Genomic DNA, 19,229 nt, shown 5'->3' with positions numbered 1-19,229 from the left:
TCGAAACAAAGCGCCCAGGTGCCCCTGTTCCTTTGACTGCGCTGTTAAGCGGGAGGCTCGCGCGAGAGGAACGAACGGGCCTTTTTACAACAGAGAGGCGCGCATATTAGCCAAGCGGTAAATTTGCGGAATCGCTACAACTTGGTCACAAAAAAACACCCATCAGAGTCTCTCTTCCGCACGGCCTCGTGAAGTCGCTAAAGAAACTTCTTGTAAACCAGCTTGGTCGACGAAGTGGGCATAAACAAAAAGTATGTCCATATGGCATCCTGAAACCGTTTTTTGTATTCCTTCGGCGATATGATTGTCGGCACTTTACTTCCGCTGCCGCCTAAAATGCCACTTCTCTTCACCCACGTTTCCAGTTGCTTGTCCCACGTATAGGTCCTCATGTAATCGATGATTCCCAAAATCAGCTTCTTGTTGGTGTTGTCAAACCCCACCAGTAGCGAATAGTCCATTACGTTCAGCGATGACAGCCGCTGCGAGTCATTCCAAATAGCCTTAGAAAGCAACGTCTTTCCTTTGCTTCCAATACAAATCGGCTGTTTGTACATGGCTTCGAGAAAATTTTCATCCAAAAGTACACATTTGGTCGCCTTGGAGTCGTTTCCTATTTTGGCGTATCTCGACCTCTGTGAGCCTTTTAGATCAAACACCTTTTCCACCGAGTGGCCAAAGAACAAATCCTCCTGCATGATGAAGTCCGCTTTTTTGAGCGCCTTCCCCTCCCTCGTGCTCCACGCGACGCTGTAAACGCCGACGACTTTGCACAGAGCCGTCGGAATTTGCTGGAGTACGGCTTTCAAAAAATAGTCGAAGTAAATCAAAGCAGACGCTAGAAAGGACTCCAATTCTACCGATTGGACCTGCTTTAAGATGAAGCGCCCGTCCATTGTTTTGATGAATTCGGAGTTCGATTTCCCGCCTATGGGCTTCCAAGGCCTGCACCGCAATAGGGATTGCGCAAAGATATCGTGCGGAATACCCAACAGCCACCGAAGCCACGAAAACTGCTGTGCGAAGTACGCCTTGCACTGAATGTAGACTTCGGGCCCGCCCCATATTTGAGGAGACTGCCATTCTAAGTTCACAGTGGTCGGGTTAGGAGAAACCAGTCCGTAAATGATTCGACTATAAAGGCTGTCACTTTCGTCTAAGGCCGCCAAGGCCGCCTCGGAATCGCCGACGGTGTCTTCCAACTGGTCGAGGTCTCCATTCCCTCTGAAACTGTGCTCGCAATGGTATCTATGGAAACTGACGTCTCGAGGCGCAGCGAGGAATTCCTTCGTTTTGAGGTCGTATTGCTCGCTCGTCAGAAAAAATGCAATCAGGCTCGAGGGTTCACCTTCGTAAATCGGTACACAATACTCCGAATTGACATTCGAAGACAAAATTAATGCCGGGCCGCCCTTGACCAACTCCAAGATGCTGCTCTTCTTTAATTCCAAGAACCGTTGCATGGCCTTTTGCAGCGGCACCGTAGTAAAGCCTGACGCGCCATTTTTGCAGCTGCTGTCCGGAGTCGTCATGTTTAAATTCAACCCATGAGCTAAATTCGAAGAAACCTCGGACAACGGGGCAAAAGGGTGACTTAGTGAAACCGGTGGCCCGTCCGAATTCAGCACATCCCCCTGTGAAGTGTCCTCCTTTGACCCCCGCAACTGACAGCCTGACTTTCTACACCTTTCAGTTAGGTACGAATCAAAACTTGCGGCTTTCTCACTCTGCCACCCTTCGCCCGTTCCCTCGACTTCCATACCCTTCAGCTCTTCAGTGTTGTCACCGCTTGAAACCTCTGTCGCCTCGGCACCACCAGATACCGACACTCGCCGCTTCGGTTCTCCTCCTCCGCAACTGCCGCCATTCGTTAAGCTGTCAATGACTTGCGAGTCGGACCTTTGCTCCAAAGCGTCTGTGAAGTTTTCCGCCTTTTCTCCTGAACCCTTTCTGCCTTTAGATAATGCCGCCTCGCCGCTCGGCAAAGCCGAGCTCGCGTTTAGCTTGGAGCCCTTTGAGAAGTTCAATATTTTCTGAACTTCGGCTTCGAGCTTCAATATGACGTCATTCCAGTTGACTGAGTCTAGACAAACACTGCGTCGAATCTTCGACGTTTCGAACAAACGAGTGTTTCTGCCGTCCAACATGGCCGCTCTAAGACGCTGACGCGTGTCGGCGTAAGCTTCCACTCTTTCTTGAATTGTCGCGGTGATCTTTTGCTGCTCTTCCTCGCCACCCGCGTTACGACAAATATCTCGCAGGCCCTCCAGCTTTTGGAGGATGTGAACGTGGATGTTTTCCGAAAGGTCGAAAATCTCCAAAAGATCCCTGTGGGCAACTTCGCGGAGTGGTTCCAGGTCGTACTTCAGCAAAATGGGCGGGACGACCACTTCAAAGATGTCGACGCTCTCGTGCTCAAACGCCGCCACTCTATCAGCATACGAAAAATAATGAACGTGGTCTTTGTACACATGCTGGCCACAGCGAAGGCAATACGCGTTTGAACAGTAAAACAACAGTTCTAGAAACTTGCCAAAAGAAAACGAAGATGACTCTCTAGACATGAGGACGGCAGTCGGTTCACCCTGGACAACAGACCGCTTGCATTTAGACCAAGTGTGTATCCTTGCTTGGCTTTTGCTTGACAGTGGGTGCACCGCTGTCGCATTTGAAATAAGCTCGATATCGGATGCATCTGACGCCCTCACTACCACGTTCACGCGATCTCTGTTGTGCATAAAACACTGCTCGTGGTCTTCTATAGCGCGGTGGCAAGTCTCGCGGCTGCAACGTATGCGCGCCGAGAAGCAGACGTCCAACAAAAAGTTTCCCAAAGTCATGTCATTAGATGTGTAATAGTGTATGACCTGAAACTCGTGTTGTACACACTGCGTATTACTAGACTGATTGTAGAGCGAGTACAAGTAGGTGAGGTGCTGCGGGGCAAACTTTGCCACGTTGGGCCTCTTGTTCTTCAAGTAGGTCAAGAAGTCGATGAACGGCAATTCAGACGCCGGCACTCGAATCGATTTTGTTTCAGGTAAGCAGGGTTCAGTACAGAGGTCGCACGGTCGGTTCTGCGCCAGCAGAAAATCATAGTCGAATTTCACGGCGGGCAGCGCGTCGTTCATAGACTCATAACTATTTGCGCCGCGCAATACCTCGAAACTTCTCAACACCTCCGGCTTGATGGGAGGCCTGGATATGGTGAGATAACAGCGCGTCGAAACCTCTTTTGGCGAATCCGTCTCGGGTTCATGTAACGAGACGCTCCAAGAAGAGCATAACTGATTACTTTTGCGCGAGTCACTCGGTTCTTCTGGTGACTCGACTTGTCTGAAAACCTGCTCCAGATCCGAAAAAACAGATGCGCTTTGTAACGGGTGGCCGGACGTACCCGAAACTCGGCCCTGGTCCTGATCGGTCGAAAATCGAGAGACACTTAGCCGATCTACCGTGGCCGCGTGTTCAAACAACAAATTGCTTTCTAGAAACATATTGTAAGCCGAATAAATTAAATATTGTAGAGCTCTTCGAACACGAGAAAGCACGAAACTTGGTGCGCCCCTCAATATAACGGTTGTGTAGAGCTTCGATAGGCCACCTTCGAATGTCGCGCATATTTTTTGTCCAAAAGCTCCAGAATAGGTATTTAAGTGAAACAACTTGCATCTTCCCATGTCCGAATAATCCATGTCATCTATCGCCTTGACCGTTCTAGCACCTGTGATAAGAGCCAATGTACGCAGAACTTCTGGCTTGACATTGGCCAACAAGCAGATGTTTTCTTTCATTACAAAATCTCGTATTAAGCCTGCCACATTTTTTTGTAACAAAATCACGTCTGGCTTCAACCTGAGCAATTTTGAGCAGACGCTCCGAAGGCGCTCTTTTTTCTTTTGCAAAAATAGCTCCAATGACGTTAAAGAGTCTTCGCTTTCCAGCCGGAGGGAGCAATTCAAAATCAACAGCTTGGGATTTCGAACAAAATCTCTCATGGATTTCTGTATCCTGTCTTTTGTAAACACAAGTCCATTGACGCAGAAGCAGTCAGTCAAAGAGCCTCCAGGAATAGCCTTGATTTTGACATATCGCAAAATGTCGATCTCGTCCATCTGATGCTGATTTAAGTGAATTTGGTTAATGATATACTTTATGATTTTCAGCAGTATATCGGTCCATTCCGTGGGAAGATCGTACACCTCAACCAGCCGAGCTGCAATTTGATTGAGGCATTTAAAGCACTGAGCAAAAAGGAGTCTCTTACGAACAAAGTTCTCTTTTAACACGCTGTCCAGTTCAAAATCGCTGTGGTTCTTATAGATCCCTTCATTCGAATTGGGCATCAAGACGCATCCTGTCAACGCATCGCTCGAACAGCTATGTCGTACAGGTTCGCAGCTGTTCTGAGCGAGGGCTTTAGGATAGGCTGTTTCTGGCGAGCGCCGACTAGATAAGCTTAAAACATTTAAATCGTTTCCAGGTTTATTAATAATAAGAGGATGCGACTGAACGAGTCTGTTAGAAGAACGGTCTGCTTTGTGTACCGACGACCAAGTCGAAAAGTTGGAAAATATTCCTTTGAACCCAGACGTGAGATTGGTAAGCCACTGGGGCGATTTCGTTTCGTTCAGATAAGCGTCTCCAAACCTCTGATGCGTGTCTAAGCTTTTTGGTGCTTGTTCGCTCGGAGGAGAAAGAATAGCTCTGCGATACCATACCAGTTCTTTAGAGATGTCGAAGCTGCTGTCGAATCCAAGGCTCATAGGACTTACCATTTCTTTGCTTGAGTCGGGAGAACAAAAAGTACTTGCCTTTGTTTTATAAAATAGGTTCTGCTTCTCCTCGGGTTTGAGCGAGGTAAAAGCTGATGTATCATTACTTTTCATTTAAATTTATCTGATCTTTTGGTTCGAACAAATTGAAGTAAATTCACCAGAGACGAAGAATGAAGCGCCAAATGATCTACGGTAGGGTAAGCCCTATTTTACAGCTATGTCCGCCGACTAAAAAAGACCAGCACAGATGTCACCTTTTTATATAATTGTACCCTGCAAAACATAGGCCTTGTCTATAACTCTACACAGCTAGTAATTTTAGCGAAAAGTAAGCTATTGAAAAATGCTATTACAGAGGAGAACGTGTGCATTATAAACCACGGGGCCAGTATTTTTTTTAAATATACATGTACGAAATTTTTGCTTTTTTTTTTATCTAGCAGGATAATTAAATGCAGAGGTACACGAACTGCAGAAAAGATGCGAAACATGCATCTTGTCCGCGTTGTCCGAGACAAATTTTTGCAGCCAAAACGTGAAGGGCTTCGAAGAAACGTTTTCGTTAATTAAACCGCGGTAAAAGCAATTTCTCAATCGCCATCTTATACGCTGGACCGATCTAAACACAGTATACTGAATTTTTATCGTTAGTCCATACGGGCGTGTGTGAACATTGTCGTTTGCCATATGCACGAGCGCTCAAAAAAAAAAGACATAGAATTGACAAATTTACTAAAGGCGCGTCGTAGTGTCTGGTTCAGAGACAGTTTATAATAGCAATTTACTAGATTTTTGTGTGATATTGTCTGTACGCTTCCGTTTCAAAAAAAAACATTTTGCAGCAAAGATGTCTTACCTTGTCTCTTTCAAAAATCATCGATCTTCATATTTCTTCACCAATTGACCCACGCCATCATGAACTCTATAGCAACTGTAATTTCACTCAGAATGATTTCGTTCTGTTGAAGCGATGTGCACGATATCGACACTGTCTTGTTCGCATACATACATATACTCTCTGTGTCTTAGCTGAACAATATACGCGTTTTGCAAACTCTGCAGAATGACAGAGTTTTACTCCCTTTGCTGCGTTTGTGATCCACGCCTCTCTGCCCCTACTCCAGTCAGACATTTATTCAAAAACCGAAGTGATTTATCCTTGATAATACACACACATCTTTTATATAGCTCGTTCTGAGGCTCCTTTGCCTAGAATTTACTGCGTAGCATCCCTGTCCCGTCGATGTTGTCTCCTCTCCTCAACGTCGAGTTGTACGAGATGGCGCACCTCCGTGGCGCCTGGGGGCATTAACTCTGCCTCCAACCTTGGAGGTAGCAGACTTTCCATCTCCCTTTTTCGGTCTAGGTGTGTCATCTATTAACAACGTGTTTAAATTTAACGTGTCCGGAAGGATGTAAGAACGGATATTGTTCCCTCTTATACTCAACGTTTCCAGATTAACCGAATTTCTGTTTTTTACAGTCATCTTCACTGTCTTCAAATGCGTGTTCATAGAGACGTCTACTCCTAAATCAACGTGACGTTAGCACAGAAATGCGCAAATACGCGTTTTTGATCTGACAAACACAGCGCCTCGTAAAACAGAGAATACGCTACGTTAAAGAGACGACGCATCCGTTGATTTCAACTTACCCGTAATCGTTCCTCTAACAATGGTCCCATTTTTGAGTTCTATGACTACTGTCTCCCCTTGCAGTTTCATGAGGAACCTAATGTTGACATGAAAAAAAAAGTTATCAGGAAAATCATGAATTTACGTCTTGTACTGCGCTTCTAAAGTGCATCACCGTAGGCTTTTGATCGACAGAAGTCAAAACCGTTGGTCAAGTTGTTGTTCAAAAAGGTGATGTACGGTACCTGACAAGCTTCATTGTTTGGGGTTTTTATAGCGAGGATCTTATGCCTGACAACCGATATGAAAATAGTTTAAAGAGGCAAAATGTTTAGACGAGTCGCAAAAGCAAGAGCCGAAATAGTGTATTCGGCGGGAAATTTTAAAAAAGTGACGTCAAAACTGCTCAGTGGTTGTTTTGTTATAATTTCTTTCATTGTCAATTGGTGTTTTTTTAGTTAAGTAGTGGACAAGATCTGCTGCGACCTAAAAAAAGCCGATGTCTGTGAGAGCCGTGGGCTCACGCCCTTGGGAACGCGCATAAAACGAGGAATCAAGAAAAAAAGGCGACCGAAGAAAACGGTTGTTTCAGTCAAGATAGGGACAATCTTGATTGATATTTTTTTGCGCCAATTTTGTGTGTGAAAAAATGCCGAGACCACTCTGAGACAAAAGACCCTCGGTGAGGATGGCTATTGCCTGCTATTGTAAGGTGTAATCTGAAAAGCAGGTGCTTTCTGGATAGGAAAGTAGAAGTCGCTTGAATTTCAGTTGTAGAGAAAAAGCCACATAGAGAATAAACAGTTATATTATGATACACACAGGCATCGAATTCGAATAAAAAAAGAAAAATAAAAAATTTTGTTTGTACGAGAAGTTCATTTACCGTAGACATTTCGACTTGCAAGAGCGCGCATTTCTCCTAACTATGACGGTGTTGGATGAAGCTCAAGATTACTCTGAATACCTAACATTTGCAGAAGGCCTTGCACGGCAAGCTGCAGACATATTTCGGACTGGGTTTGAACAGTCAACTAGCAATGTTCAGTTGAAGGGGGCTGTAGATTTGGTCACTGATACAGACCACTCTATAGAGAACTACATAATTAATTCGATCAAGACGCGGTATCCTGATCACTTGATCGTAGCCGAAGAAGTAGGTACTCTAACGTTTTTATTTTTTTTCTCTTTCTAACTGCTTGACTGCAGAGTGTGGCCGCGGGCGATATGAACAAAGAGATCACAGATGTACAGACGTGGATAGTTGATCCAGTAGATGGGACGACTAATTTCGTGCATCGCCTGTGTATGACATGCATTTCGATAGGCCTTGCAATTAAAAAGCAGGTTGTGGTAGGTGTGGTTTTCAATCCTATTATGAACGAGCTGTTTACGGCGGTTCGCGGCCAGGGTGCTCGTCTCAATGGCAAGCTGTTGCACGTCTCTTCCACGGACAATCTAAAATCTGCATTAGTTGCTACAGGATTCCCTTACAACAGAAGCGATCAGTTGATCGATCATATTTTGCTGAACTGTAAGGTTGTGCTAAAAAACTGTCGGGACATCCGACGACTGGGCTCTGCTGCCTTGGATATGTGCTATGTTGCTAGGGGCATCTTCGATCTTTATTACGAAACGGGCGTGCAGCCTTGGGATGTCGCTGCCGCCTCCTTGATTGTAGAAGAAGCAGGTGGACATGTCATGGACATGTACGATTCCGCATTTCATTTGGGATTAGGACGCATTGCGTGTGGAAACCCGGGGTTGGTCAAAAAGCTTAATCAAGTTCTCGTTCGCCCTCAAGATTAAACGATAACAATAACGAATTATTTTTAAAAAAAATTGTGGACTTTATATAGATAACGACTTTACATATACGCGACCCCATTTGAAATTCCGTTTCGAATTTTGTTGTGATGAGAATTATAGCCTCATGATTAGGCCGAATCCGAATTTATATGCGTCCTTGGCGTAATCAATCAACCCGCACAGCTCTAAAGACATGTAGTCATTAATTGCGTGAACCATCAAACAGGACAGCGTCTTTAGGTTGCATATGCTGGCAGAAAAAATAGCAGGGTCGGCGTTGTACTGCAAACAAAGGTTCCAGCTAGGCACAAAATAGGGCGATTTGAGTTGCGGCATATTGCTCAAAGATAGAGAAGTGACTAGGGTAAAAATCCTTGAAATATGGCGAATATATGAAAATTCATAATTTGAGGTCGATTGAGCTTGAAAGCAATAGGCCTCTCTTGGCTCGAAGAGAGCATTGGATAACTTGACCATTTCGAGCTCTGAAATGACTCTTTGTTCGTCCAGTGTTTCGATGTGGTGAGTGACGGTCTTGTGCAAACTGTTAGCGTCCTCCACTTCGTGCTCCTCAAGGAGTGATCGATCGTAGCGCGCTGTAAAGTAGCTAAAAGAGCCATTTGGGTAAAAAAATGTTTCGAGTCCAGCCATTAAATTTGGAGTTAATGACTTTGCAAAGGATAGGCCAAGGGCTGGCCCAGAACCCTGCGGCGTCGACTGGAAAATCAGTTTTCCCGTTAACGTAGAGTCTTTCCTCGGTTTGATCAATTCGGCTTCAAACGAGCTTTCAGTACCCTTCTGGACGGCGCGCTCCTGATAGGAAACATGTCCCGTTACTTGTTTACCCTCTTTGATCCAGCGGGCCATGATTTCACCAGATGTAGACAAACGGCTTATGAAGATGCCGAACGCCGGCGAGGTGTAATGTGTCATGAAACAATACGAACTGGGAGGCTCTCGTTGCATCTCTTGTTGACCGCCCATGTTTTGCTGCTGCTGCTGACCCATAGAAAATTGGTGCGCCATGCCAAAGGCGTTGCTTAGCTGCCGTTCGAATTCGAATCGAAATCCATCCCTGATGTTCAAGTTAGTTGCCTCTGTAAAAAAAATTGAGCAGGATTAGCCGATTCGGTTTCTGAGACGAAGCGCTGCATTTTTCATCATTTCAGTCTACAAAAATGCTTCTTGAAAGTATTCAGAAAAAAAAATTTCGGTAAATCAATTTTCGAAAAATGTGTATTTTAACGCAAATCGCACCTCTAATATCTCTGCACATATCCTCATGTTTCCCCGGGTTTGAAGCAGTTTTTTCTCCAGGTGGGGGCAGACGGGTTTGATAAGCTCGGAAAATGTGCTGACGACGCTGGTTAAGCGAAATCATTCCAAATTCAGGAACTTCAGATTCCGCATCCGGCCCGGCGCCCTTACCTTCGTTGTAGCCTTTCTTCGATGGCAAATATGAGTCGGCTTGCCTCGTAGCGGCACTAGCGGTCATGAAAACGAGCCTTAGTGCTCGTTCAATGAACGAATTTTCTTGGATGAGACCAGCTGAGTGATCCATCTTGAAATCTAAGGGCTTTTGAAGTTCTTTGTCAGAAGGCTCCTGTAGAAGTTGTTAAAAAAAGGCCAGCTGGCACGAGACTGAGCCTTGAAAACTACTATAAAATAATTTGAGACGATCTTAATTTTTTTTAAGTGATAAATGCACGAGTATAGTAAGATTTTGTATAAGAATATCTTTTCTAAGAATAATGCAGCACGATGAACAGTTTTATTCGCTACATGTTCTTTGTTTGCTGCCCTAGGCAACAAAGCCGCTTGGTATATCATACGGCCTTTTATCACCATATACTATTTAGCGGTACATATACTTTTTGTACCCTTTTTGGCATGTTCAAATCCATCATTGTAAAAATCACAATATGACATTGTTCAGCAATGACCCCTATCCTCACCGTATTTCGTCGAATCGCCCCTTATAAGCCTTTGGTTCATATTGTGCCATCTCTTACTCCTTATCAGCTGCAGGCCCTAAACTGCTCTCCTATGTTTTTCGCCCTACAGCATCTCGCACCTTTCGTTCCATCTTCGAAACTTTAACCAAAAAACGCCTTCGCTTTTGAATATGATGCGATGGTTCTGAATTAATAATCCCAACATCAATTTCAACCAGCCGTCTCAAAATGCGAACGCTTGACAACTAAGGCTATCAATCGTCTCGTTAAACACTATATAACGCGGCACCACTTTTCAGCTTAAATGCGGCCCTTCCTTTGCTCTTCATAGCAGAAAGGCGCGTATTCCGGTGTAAAAAATTACCTCGCGCAATGATGAATCGTCCTCGCAAAAACTTATAGCAAAATTCGTTTGCTGTTCATGGTTTTGTTCCCCTCTTTTTGCACAGTTTTTTTCAAATGTGAAAAATTACAGCAAACGGCTCTCAATAAAGCAAACACCTTCCTTGCCTTTTCGTCCTACGATTCCTATACAGCTTTTCCAACCGGCCTCAATTAGCTCTTCCTGCAATTCGCATGCTACGCCGGCCGCATGTCTTCACGTTGGAATCAGAACTCCAGTCCTTTCAATGAAGACGTCAACAGCTCCGACCCCACGATTTCATTTAAAGCTCTCTTGTCACTCGAGCAAGAAATACAGCAGAACATCACCTTGATAAAAAATGAAGAGCCGCCTAAGATTTCCTATTCTGAGCGACAGTCCTTGGTGTCTAAAACAGAAAAATTGCTGACAGAATCATATACAAAAACCAAAGTACGAAAAAAATTTGACGCACCTCGTGTACATCACACACACGGTCAATGACAGTATGTGATCCATACATGCCTCGCCACTAATTCATATACGAATACCGACGCAAATGTATCAATGCATGTTGTATTGGTGAAGGAATGGAAAAAAAAAGCTAATCAACGGACATATGAAAAGATGAGAGACGAAATTTTGCAGCAAGTGAGACACCATATTCTGGAAATCAACAAGTATGTCACGGCTGTACACAAACTGTCCGTTTTTTTTAGTTTAACGGGTTCCTATAGCTCTCTCCTTATCACCACTGGCCAACGCGGCGTTTTGCGGATCAGATAATTTATAACCTTTTGTATTTTACGACTGTCCTATTCTTGTTCGGGATGTCCTTCAGTTTAAAAAACTTGCTGCGCAGAGCAGTTTTGAAAATGAGGCTCGACCAGGTGGAGGAATACGAGGTCAAACGTAGACAAATGCTCTGTTCCGATGGTCACACAGACGAAGTGCCAAGCCCTTTTGCGCCTAGAAAAAGTGAGAGTAAAGACATCTTGAGAGAGTCTAAAAATGTAACCCGGGAGCTCATTCTAATACGTTCAATGATGAAAACAGGCGTCTCTTATGGACAAGAAATTATAGGAGAGCTAGACAATCAAGGGCACGAAATAGACGCCACAATCCAGGAATTAAGAGAAATTCAAGGAACTGTTTCTAAGGGAAGGTATGCGCGCAAAGGCCTCGATGTTATTTTCCAATAGACACGTATTTTGACCCATTTTTGTGCAGAAATTGGATTTCCTTTTTAAGGTGCCGCGAATTTCTAGACAAGATATCTATATATTTATCGTTTTCATTTTTCATCTTGACATGCCTTTACATCATTATGACCAGGATTCGGTTAACTGCTCTTATTCCTTGGCCATCCATCCTTGCCATGTAAAAAAGAAATACATTCAATCGTTTTATTCTTCCGTCTTGTCCAAATCCACGTTTGTAGCACTTACGCGTCTCTTTCTGTGATTACTGTGAGCTCAAAAATTTTGTAACGCTTTCAGTGTTTGACACATTTCTTGTACGAAAAGCCTGAACTTTGAATTTCACTTGTGACGAATGCCTGATCAGCCACAAATGGGGATGACGACAACATTTTAATTATGCAATTCCCACTCTCATACATGCAAATCATTCAGCCGAGCAATCTGAATTAGCTTTTGTTGAAACTGCGAATTTTTTCTACTCTTCGCTAAAATTTTTGATAGTGTGCAAAATAAAGAGCATCGAGCACTATCTCTCCAGCGGCGGATTTTGTGACCAACCGCTACCAAGATTGAGTTGCTTGTTACTAACGACATTGCCGCAGAAACCGCTTTCAGTGTCAGAAGAGTCAGGTCATTTCTTTTCCTCGTAATCAACGCGTCATATGTCACTTTCGAAGTGGCTCTGCACGATTAGCCCTGAATTTGGCTACAAAATACCTCGCGCGTGAGAATCTGCTGTAATTTTAAAGAACATATATCCAAAAGGTTGTTTTCCACGGAATGAGTCAAGCACCTCGTTAGTTTCCACAATTTCAGGTGCTGACAATTTGCTGACGAGTGCTTCCCTGTTTTTAGATGTCAGGCCCTAGTAATCGCTACCAACCCCACCTCTCTATCGATCAATTTTTCTTCCACTTGTTTTTCTGGACCGGTATTGCTGGGACTTCTTCCAAACAACAAAAAACTTTCTCAACACAACTCAGTATACCATATTTGAGCGCAAGTCTGAAGGCGGATGGCCAAATCCACGTCCGTGTACCAGGCATAGTCTAAAAGACGCCTCGAGCACTTTGTCTGAATGTCCTTCTATTTTTTTTTTCATAGCTTATTTGTTCGTCTGCTGAGCAAAAACTGACTCATGCCAATGCGAAACAGAGCCCCGATGACGAACGCTTGGTGGTGACATCCGAATTCTGCGGTGAGTCCGCTTCTCTCTAGAGAGAGTACATAAGTGCATAATAAGAGTTGGCACTATACGACTCTGATTTTCGTCAATTTCGCGTTGTTTTCCTGACAAAAATGCGTAACACGAAATTGCACATACAAAGTAACGTGTATGCGGGGGAGTTGAAACGTGAGCTTGAACGGAAGGTGACACTTTCGGTAGTAGAATTGAGAGAGTGCCTGCGCAGGAGGGTTTCAGAGATGGGTTTGAGATTGTTTAAAGAAAATGTCACTCTCTTTTTTCAACTGAGAAAACATAGCGTTGTTCATAAACTGAAGCATACCCTTTGGAAGAACCAATTCGAGAAACGAGAGTATCTCCTCTGGCTTACTGAAAGATTCTTGGGGTCGAGAGTAGAAATCTGGACACTTCAGATACTCAGCCAGTAGTTGGGGTAAATCTTCTAGCAGGTTCAAGGCCAGGAGCCTATTTTCGTTTTCGTACAGCACCATGGTAAAAATGAGCCCCTTGTATCGCCTCCAAAGTGTAAACAGTCGTCGTTGCGTGAAACCTTGCCTGAGCAAGAATATGCCATCCACGATATCTGGTTTGTTCTGGACATGTAACTTCGGGCCAGATTCAGACTTGAGATATCCCAATTTGGCGTGTGTATTGGAACGAGTCTCTGGACTGCGAGCGGGATGAGATCTCGAAATCAGTGACTTTTTGCCAAGGGAAGGAGGACACATGCTCAAATCAGAAAAAGGGGACTGGCCTGTAAGCTGTAACCGGAGTTCTAGTTCATCCATAACTTGAGAGGCGACTTCTTGGACGAATGCTTCAGATGTCATGACCCCATTGTCTAAGTGATCGTAAACGTAGGACATGAAGATAGTTGTACGCATTGAGGATAACTTCCTGTTGGCCACAACCTCCTGTGGTACCTCGGTAGACTTTCCGTTAAACAGAAATGACCCAAATAGCGCACAATCTGGGCGAGCCTGATTGGTACAGCTCTGGAGTAGTGGCAACTCAGACAAAGCTCGCAAGCCAAAATATCGAGGTGCTGAAATTTTTTGTGTGCTAGCCGAAAGAGATGCAAGGTCCGAATATACATCTGCGTCGTGTATAAAATTACTGCCTGTTTGCTGAACCAATGTGTTCGAAGAGACTCTTTCTCGCTGCGAGTCGATGTCTCGCAATGAATTGGAATACCTCTGTAGCAGCTCTTGGGCATCTAGCCACTCCGGATTGTAGACCACTGAATGTATTAAAAATGCATATACCATTAAGTCATTTCTCGACCAATACAACCACCTCGAGTACCCTGATGGCGTAGAATTGAAAACAGCACCTCCTCCTAATATTTTTTTCGACGTCTATTTAAAATTTGCTCTTTTCAATCATAGAATTCGTCCCTCCTCAAGACGGTTTTTTGAAAGCAGCTACTTTGAAACTTGCTAGTCCTCTTTATATAAAAGTTACTTTGTTTTAAAAACACTCGATTTTTTTAAGCGCGCCAACAAATAGGGAAAGCCTTCGACTCGTTCTCTCTATTCGCGGCTTCAGCCGACTGAACCGGCTTGCATCCATAGGAACTCTTGGTCCAACAAGCGCGTACGGGCTACGCGCCTACTTAGTCTTTAATAGGCTTAGTCTTCGACAGACATGGGACTGCGTATTCAGGCACTACTTCTGCATTCAAAAACATATTTTTATGAAATATTTTTAGGCAGCACTCCACTTATAAACCAACAACTCGACCGGCGTGGCGATGACACAGCGACCATCAACTTATGAACACACATGTATACCGCTTTTCAGGCTGCATTGATGTAATGTCCCGGTTGATCGTGGACTCAATAGGCTATCTTTCATCACAAAACCATGCCGAGACTTAAAAGCAGAATTTTGAATCTGATTCTGTGTATTTTTTTTAGTAAATCAAAGGTCCTCTGACATGTTCTAGTTTACCGTATCAAACCTTTTCTTATTGCCATTTAAACCCGGAATTGTAGGATGTTTTTCTCTTAGCGATCCGCGGAACTTACTCTCCATCAACGAAATCTCGAGTGCAGAACGTAATTCTTACTTTTGGGATAACTGCACCATTCAAGACATTTTCCAGTTTTCAGAACGTCGAAATACTGCGATCGAGCAACTACTTATGGAGCCGTCTACTAAGCCGCAGTTGTCTTGAATCATAGCAAAAATTTCCAAGATCAATTCACGCAGGATTTGAAAGCGTATAGAATAGCATACCAGCAGCTTATAGACGTTTCTGCCTTTTATGGTTTTACAGTTGATACCTCGTGTGTGGACAATGCGCATCGTTAGATCATGGTCTACAATGATATGCCAGCTCACGCGAACGTCAAAATAGGCGATTCTCACACGCAGATCACTTTTATTGCTAGCCACCTTACATAAATTCATCAGCTAAGGCAAGGTAGAATTTCGACGTGATTGCCGATTGGCAATTTGAACGCAATCCTTGATCAATAGATGAGCGTATGCAAAACCGCTGGTGTCTTCATGAGACGTTTAATAGTGTTCCTCGCACGTTCCTTCCAGAAGGTAGGTAGAGCGTTGACGTGGCTGACGCTGCCGCTTGTTACTTGAACCCACAGCTGTGGAGGATATTATTCGAAACAAGCAAACATAAAAAATGGGCTGAACCATGCTAGTTCCAAGCCAGCGCTTTCCTATATATAGAGGCTACCTTCACCTGAGTGTGTTGCTTTCTGTTTTCATACTTGCCAAACGTTCGGCTGTCTATGTTGGGCAACGCGGCCAGATCCTGATAAATCACCGTGTTCACCTGTGCATTGTCACAGATATGTATGTCTAGTTTCATAGCCCAACTTTAGCCCGCAATCTATAAACGAATGGTGATGAGAAGGCTAGTCCAATGACTGATAGAACTCGTCGCAAATGGATTGCGTTGCGAAACCTCTCTAGAGCCATTGACGTCCACAAGCACGATTTAAGAGTAGGTGCATTCTAGCGTTTACCTATAATAGACGATTATGTACGGTAGACTGGCTGTCTTAAAGGTCATGGACTCAAACTGCAATGCACTTCTCGAATGGCCGCATTCTATCTAACCGCAGGTGATAGGCTGACCAAATGGGGTGGATGCGTAGTTTTAATCGGTATTTTTACTGACCGGTTACAAAAGCGTTCCTCTTGTCCTGTACTTTCCTTGAAGTATCGAGAATCATACAGCGGATGAGGGAGCGCGAGAGAGCGTCGTGTGTTTCTTGCATCAGGATGCGACGTTGGATTTGTATGCTACATACGCACTACACAAATGAGAGCCGCGTACTTTCTTTTTGTAGGCGCGTTCTCAAGACGCGAGTTACGAGCTCTTATACCCTAGACTCTTCAATCGGCAGTGAATGCCAATGGTGCGGGAGTCAATCTTTGTAGACAGATTCACGCCTCTTGATTCAGACATTTCTAGAATTGGTCAGAAAAAGAATCAGTCGAATCGAAATTCTGGCGTATCAGCTCCTCCTTTCGCACATGAGAGAATTTCTCGCCTGGCGCCTACCCGAACGTTCTGTCGGAAATGCACAGAAGACCTCTTTTTTAGTACGGTAGAAGTTCTAGTACTGCGTTGTTGCAGACAGAGAGAGAATTAAGTGTGTACGTGGACTGTCGTACCTCAATGGTGATGCGTGAGGAAGACAAGGCAAAGACGTGCACTTCATGTAGACATTGAAAGCAGGAGGTAGAGAAGAGGCAGTTTAAGTGCTGTGCATAGTTTAAGTTTTTCTGCTAAAAGGTGGCCCCTAAGTCTGAACATCCTCTCTTACTTTTCAATCAATCAACAATGTGTTATTTTTACTGCAGCAGGTGTCGTGCTAATTTTGTGAGCTTGTGTTCTTTCACGTTTTGCCTATACTAATATCGATCAACAGCTCTGCTTTGAGAACGATTGTAACACACAGTTTTGTCTCTCTCTTCGCCGTCTCACACGACCTCCCTTAGAGTTGGCCTCGGTTGTCTGGTTTACACATATATACTCTTAGAAAGGCTAGGTCTCGGGTGAAGGGCTAACTTAAGCCGGCGATGATGTCGAACAGTACGTCCCGAAAAAGCTTACCAGAGGGCGGTCCTGTGTCGTCTGAGGTCAAGGCGGCAGTTTCGGCTGTCGACTTGGCACCCGACAAGCAGACCATGACACCCGCTCAGGAAGCAGAATCCTCGGCGCTGCCCTTAAAGTCAGATGTAGAAGAGGCGTATGGAGGTTCAGTTATGCCATACTCGGCACTAGAACAGCTGAAAGAGAAGTTAAAAGCTAGAAAAATACAGAGCGACAATGTAGGTCAAAGAGACAAGAATGGCGGCAGTGAGGTGCAAGTTGAAAAGCAATCAAGTGTTTCTCAGACGTCAGGAGAATTGCCGTCGCTCAGCGAGCCTGGTGGCGTCAATGTGGCTAAATCGACGACCAAAAAGCATTCCAGAAAGCAAACTAACTCTGTTGAACCATCTTGCCATACGGCGGTTCAATGCCCAATCCCGGTGACTGAAGGGGATGGCGTTTCCTTGAAGAACACTGCAAGAAAGGCAGTTGCCAAATCCGCGATAGAATCTCCTGGCACCTCGTCTGCACCGGCCAGACCCACTAAAATTAAGTCTCTGTTCTATCAGCGCCCAGAGGCAGGTGGTGCCAAGAAGCCGGTGTCAGAAGCACCCAATTTTGGGATTAAGCCTTTGTCGGAATTAAGAAGCATTAATGCGAATAGCAGCGGTGGTCACGAGTCGTCCACACAACTCGATGATACTCCTTCTACTGCATCAAAAACTGGAAACACAGAAGCTACGGCCGGTGGCAGTCCAGCCACCGCAGCTCAGCTGAACACCACCAAAAAACGTAAGCTTGAAGGCGATCTCTCCTCACAATCGGCTACCAACAAGCAAAATAGCAAGCGTCCGCGTGCTAGCGGATCTAAGCCTTCTAATACAACATCTCCTTCTTCCCCGGAGCAAGACGAAGTTTCGCTCCTCAGACAGAAGCTCCTGTTGCAGCCCGGCTCGAAAAAGGAGACCGAACCTAGCGAAACTGTCTCGAAAAACAGTACCGACCACTGCCTTGCACCTCCAGAAGCAACCGGTACCGACAAAAACATTTTAGATCGAAGTTCAGCCGTTAATTCTCTTCCGATTAACCACGATCCCAAACTTCTAGAAACCAAGCAACCTTCTTCCCCGTCCGGCCCTACCATCGCTGCCCCGCCCTCCCCACAACAATCTCTCACAACCACCACCAACACTTCCCAGCCCTCCGCGTCTCCTCAAGTCGCACGACCTCGGAACGTGCCACAGAGTGCCGACACGGCGGTCTCTCAACCGATCAAGCCTTCTCCAGCTCCTGAATCAATACCGAGCAAGGCGACGCTAAAACGTATTATATCGCCTATTTTGTACTCTCAGAAGCCCAATTCTGTGCCTGTCGCAGACAAGTCGTCATCTGTTTCAACCACAACCAAGCAAACCTCTAGTCAGGAAGAAGAGCACCTCGTAGGCAACTCAAGTCTAACAAAACCAACTCCCATTCACCAGGCCGTATCATCGTCGTTGCCTTCTGCTTCAACTGACTCGAACAGCGGTAAGGTCGGGTCCTTACCTAAGAACTCTCCCAATCCACCAATTTCACCTCATACGGATCGCCCCTCTGGCTCTGAACAAATCTCGCAATCTCAGGGCTCTCAAGTCCAGGCCTCCTCAACCGCCCCATCGCCCCTACCGGAAACGCCTACCAGAGACCACGGGAAGCCCAAGGAAAACGCCGGCCTCTCACTCTCAACGCCTCCGTCATCCGTTGCTGCAACACATGCGTCGAGTGATATCCCTGCAATCAATCCGTCTCCTTGCTCGGAACCGATGCAGTCTTCCAGTTCTGAGACCACCCAGGCTATGTTGGAAGAGATTCTCAAGGTCGACGCCGAAATTGCACGTCTACACAAACAAGTTCGTATTTTGGAACTCGAGTTAAACGTAAACTTTAAAACCTAAACTTTTCTCAGAGAGGAGAGCACACACATAAAATGTCGAAGCCTTTCTTCGATGCAAACGTTATTCTACCGCGTCGAGTCCTAATATCTATCACTCTCATCGCCCCGGTTTGTTTGCAGCCGCCTACAGGTAGAGCCAGTATAAAACCATTCAGCAACTGCTAAATGTGGAAATCCAAAAACACACCAGAAAATTTTCTATTTAGAGCACCGAAGTCCTATTGAATCTCTTTTGACTTTTTTGCTACCTTCAGCTGTATTCCATCATCTCTCTCTTCCAGTTCTTTCCTTAGCCAGAGACG

At 44.9% G+C, this 19,229-nt stretch overlaps 5 protein-coding genes and 1 long non-coding RNA gene across 7 annotated transcripts; 3 read left to right on the top strand and 3 right to left on the bottom strand.

Moving 5' to 3' along the window:
• Window positions 1-197: 197 nt before the first annotated feature.
• LOC126324478 (1-phosphatidylinositol 3-phosphate 5-kinase-like) lies at window positions 198-3,131 on the bottom strand. Its single transcript, XM_049994969.1, has one exon. The coding sequence runs from the start codon at window positions 3,129-3,131 to the stop codon at window positions 198-200; it is 2,934 nt and encodes a 977-aa protein (XP_049850926.1).
• Window positions 3,132-5,578: 2,447 nt separating this feature from the next.
• On the bottom strand, window positions 5,579-6,780 carry LOC126324496 (uncharacterized). Its single transcript, XR_007559861.1, has 3 exons — window positions 6,658-6,780; window positions 6,433-6,509; window positions 5,579-6,306 (listed from the first exon to the last, which is right to left on the bottom strand). It is a non-coding gene; the product is annotated as an uncharacterized LOC126324496 (long non-coding RNA).
• A 73-nt stretch (window positions 6,781-6,853) lies between these two features.
• Window positions 6,854-8,294, top strand: LOC126324494 (uncharacterized). The gene is made up of 2 exons (XM_049994995.1): window positions 6,854-7,568; window positions 7,622-8,294. The coding sequence occupies exons 1-2, from the start codon at window positions 7,341-7,343 to the stop codon at window positions 8,219-8,221; spliced, it is 828 nt and encodes a 275-aa protein (XP_049850952.1). The 5' UTR covers window positions 6,854-7,340; the 3' UTR covers window positions 8,222-8,294.
• LOC126324493 (uncharacterized) lies at window positions 8,242-9,893 on the bottom strand. Its single transcript, XM_049994994.1, has 2 exons — window positions 9,479-9,893; window positions 8,242-9,318 (listed from the first exon to the last, which is right to left on the bottom strand). Exons 1-2 carry the CDS (start codon window positions 9,780-9,782, stop codon window positions 8,336-8,338), a joined length of 1,287 nt encoding a protein of 428 aa, XP_049850951.1. The 5' UTR covers window positions 9,783-9,893; the 3' UTR covers window positions 8,242-8,335.
• Window positions 9,894-10,623: 730 nt separating this feature from the next.
• On the top strand, window positions 10,624-11,965 carry LOC126324534 (uncharacterized). Of its 2 annotated transcripts, XM_049995043.1 has the most exons (4): window positions 10,630-10,990; window positions 11,126-11,217; window positions 11,379-11,702; window positions 11,768-11,965. In XM_049995043.1, exons 1-4 carry the CDS (start codon window positions 10,769-10,771, stop codon window positions 11,919-11,921), a joined length of 792 nt encoding a protein of 263 aa, XP_049851000.1. In that variant the 5' UTR covers window positions 10,630-10,768; the 3' UTR covers window positions 11,922-11,965. The 2 variants fall into 2 exon arrangements, with proteins under 2 accessions (XP_049851001.1, XP_049851000.1); XM_049995044.1 differs by having other exon boundaries at window positions 10,624-10,990; window positions 11,379-11,965.
• Window positions 11,966-16,981: 5,016 nt separating this feature from the next.
• LOC126324477 (uncharacterized) lies at window positions 16,982-18,928 on the top strand. Its single transcript, XM_049994968.1, has one exon. The coding sequence runs from the start codon at window positions 16,982-16,984 to the stop codon at window positions 18,926-18,928; it is 1,947 nt and encodes a 648-aa protein (XP_049850925.1).
• Window positions 18,929-19,229: the final 301 nt, after the last annotated feature.

The sequence above is a fragment of the Schistocerca gregaria genome, unplaced genomic scaffold (genome assembly GCF_023897955.1).
Source record: "Schistocerca gregaria isolate iqSchGreg1 unplaced genomic scaffold, iqSchGreg1.2 ptg000888l, whole genome shotgun sequence".
Lineage (NCBI taxonomy): Eukaryota > Metazoa > Arthropoda > Insecta > Orthoptera > Acrididae > Schistocerca > Schistocerca gregaria.
This window is presented reverse-complemented; position numbering and strand designations above follow the sequence as displayed.

What these genes read in the sequence shown, in the direction of transcription:
- LOC126324478 (XM_049994969.1), bottom strand. Translation starts at nt 3,131, where the DNA reads ATGAACGACGCGCTGCCCGCCGTGAAATTCGACTATGATTTTCTGCTG.
- LOC126324494 (XM_049994995.1), top strand. Translation starts at nt 7,341, where the DNA reads ATGACGGTGTTGGATGAAGCTCAAGATTACTCTGAATACCTAACATTT. An exon ending in ACTTGATCGTAGCCGAAGAA is followed by an intron (nt 7,569 to 7,621) that starts GTAGGTACTCTA and finishes GCTTGACTGCAG; the next exon opens with AGTGTGGCCGCGGGCGATAT.
- LOC126324493 (XM_049994994.1), bottom strand. Translation starts at nt 9,782, where the DNA reads ATGGATCACTCAGCTGGTCTCATCCAAGAAAATTCGTTCATTGAACGA. An exon ending in TATGTGCAGAGATATTAGAG is followed by an intron (nt 9,319 to 9,478) that starts GTGCGATTTGCG and finishes TTTTTTTTACAG; the next exon opens with AGGCAACTAACTTGAACATC.
- LOC126324534 (XM_049995043.1), top strand. Translation starts at nt 10,769, where the DNA reads ATGTCTTCACGTTGGAATCAGAACTCCAGTCCTTTCAATGAAGACGTC. An exon ending in AATCATATACAAAAACCAAA is followed by an intron (nt 10,991 to 11,125) that starts GTACGAAAAAAA and finishes GTATTGGTGAAG; the next exon opens with GAATGGAAAAAAAAAGCTAA. An exon ending in GGAACTGTTTCTAAGGGAAG is followed by an intron (nt 11,703 to 11,767) that starts GTATGCGCGCAA and finishes ATTTTTGTGCAG; the next exon opens with AAATTGGATTTCCTTTTTAA.
- LOC126324477 (XM_049994968.1), top strand. Translation starts at nt 16,982, where the DNA reads ATGATGTCGAACAGTACGTCCCGAAAAAGCTTACCAGAGGGCGGTCCT.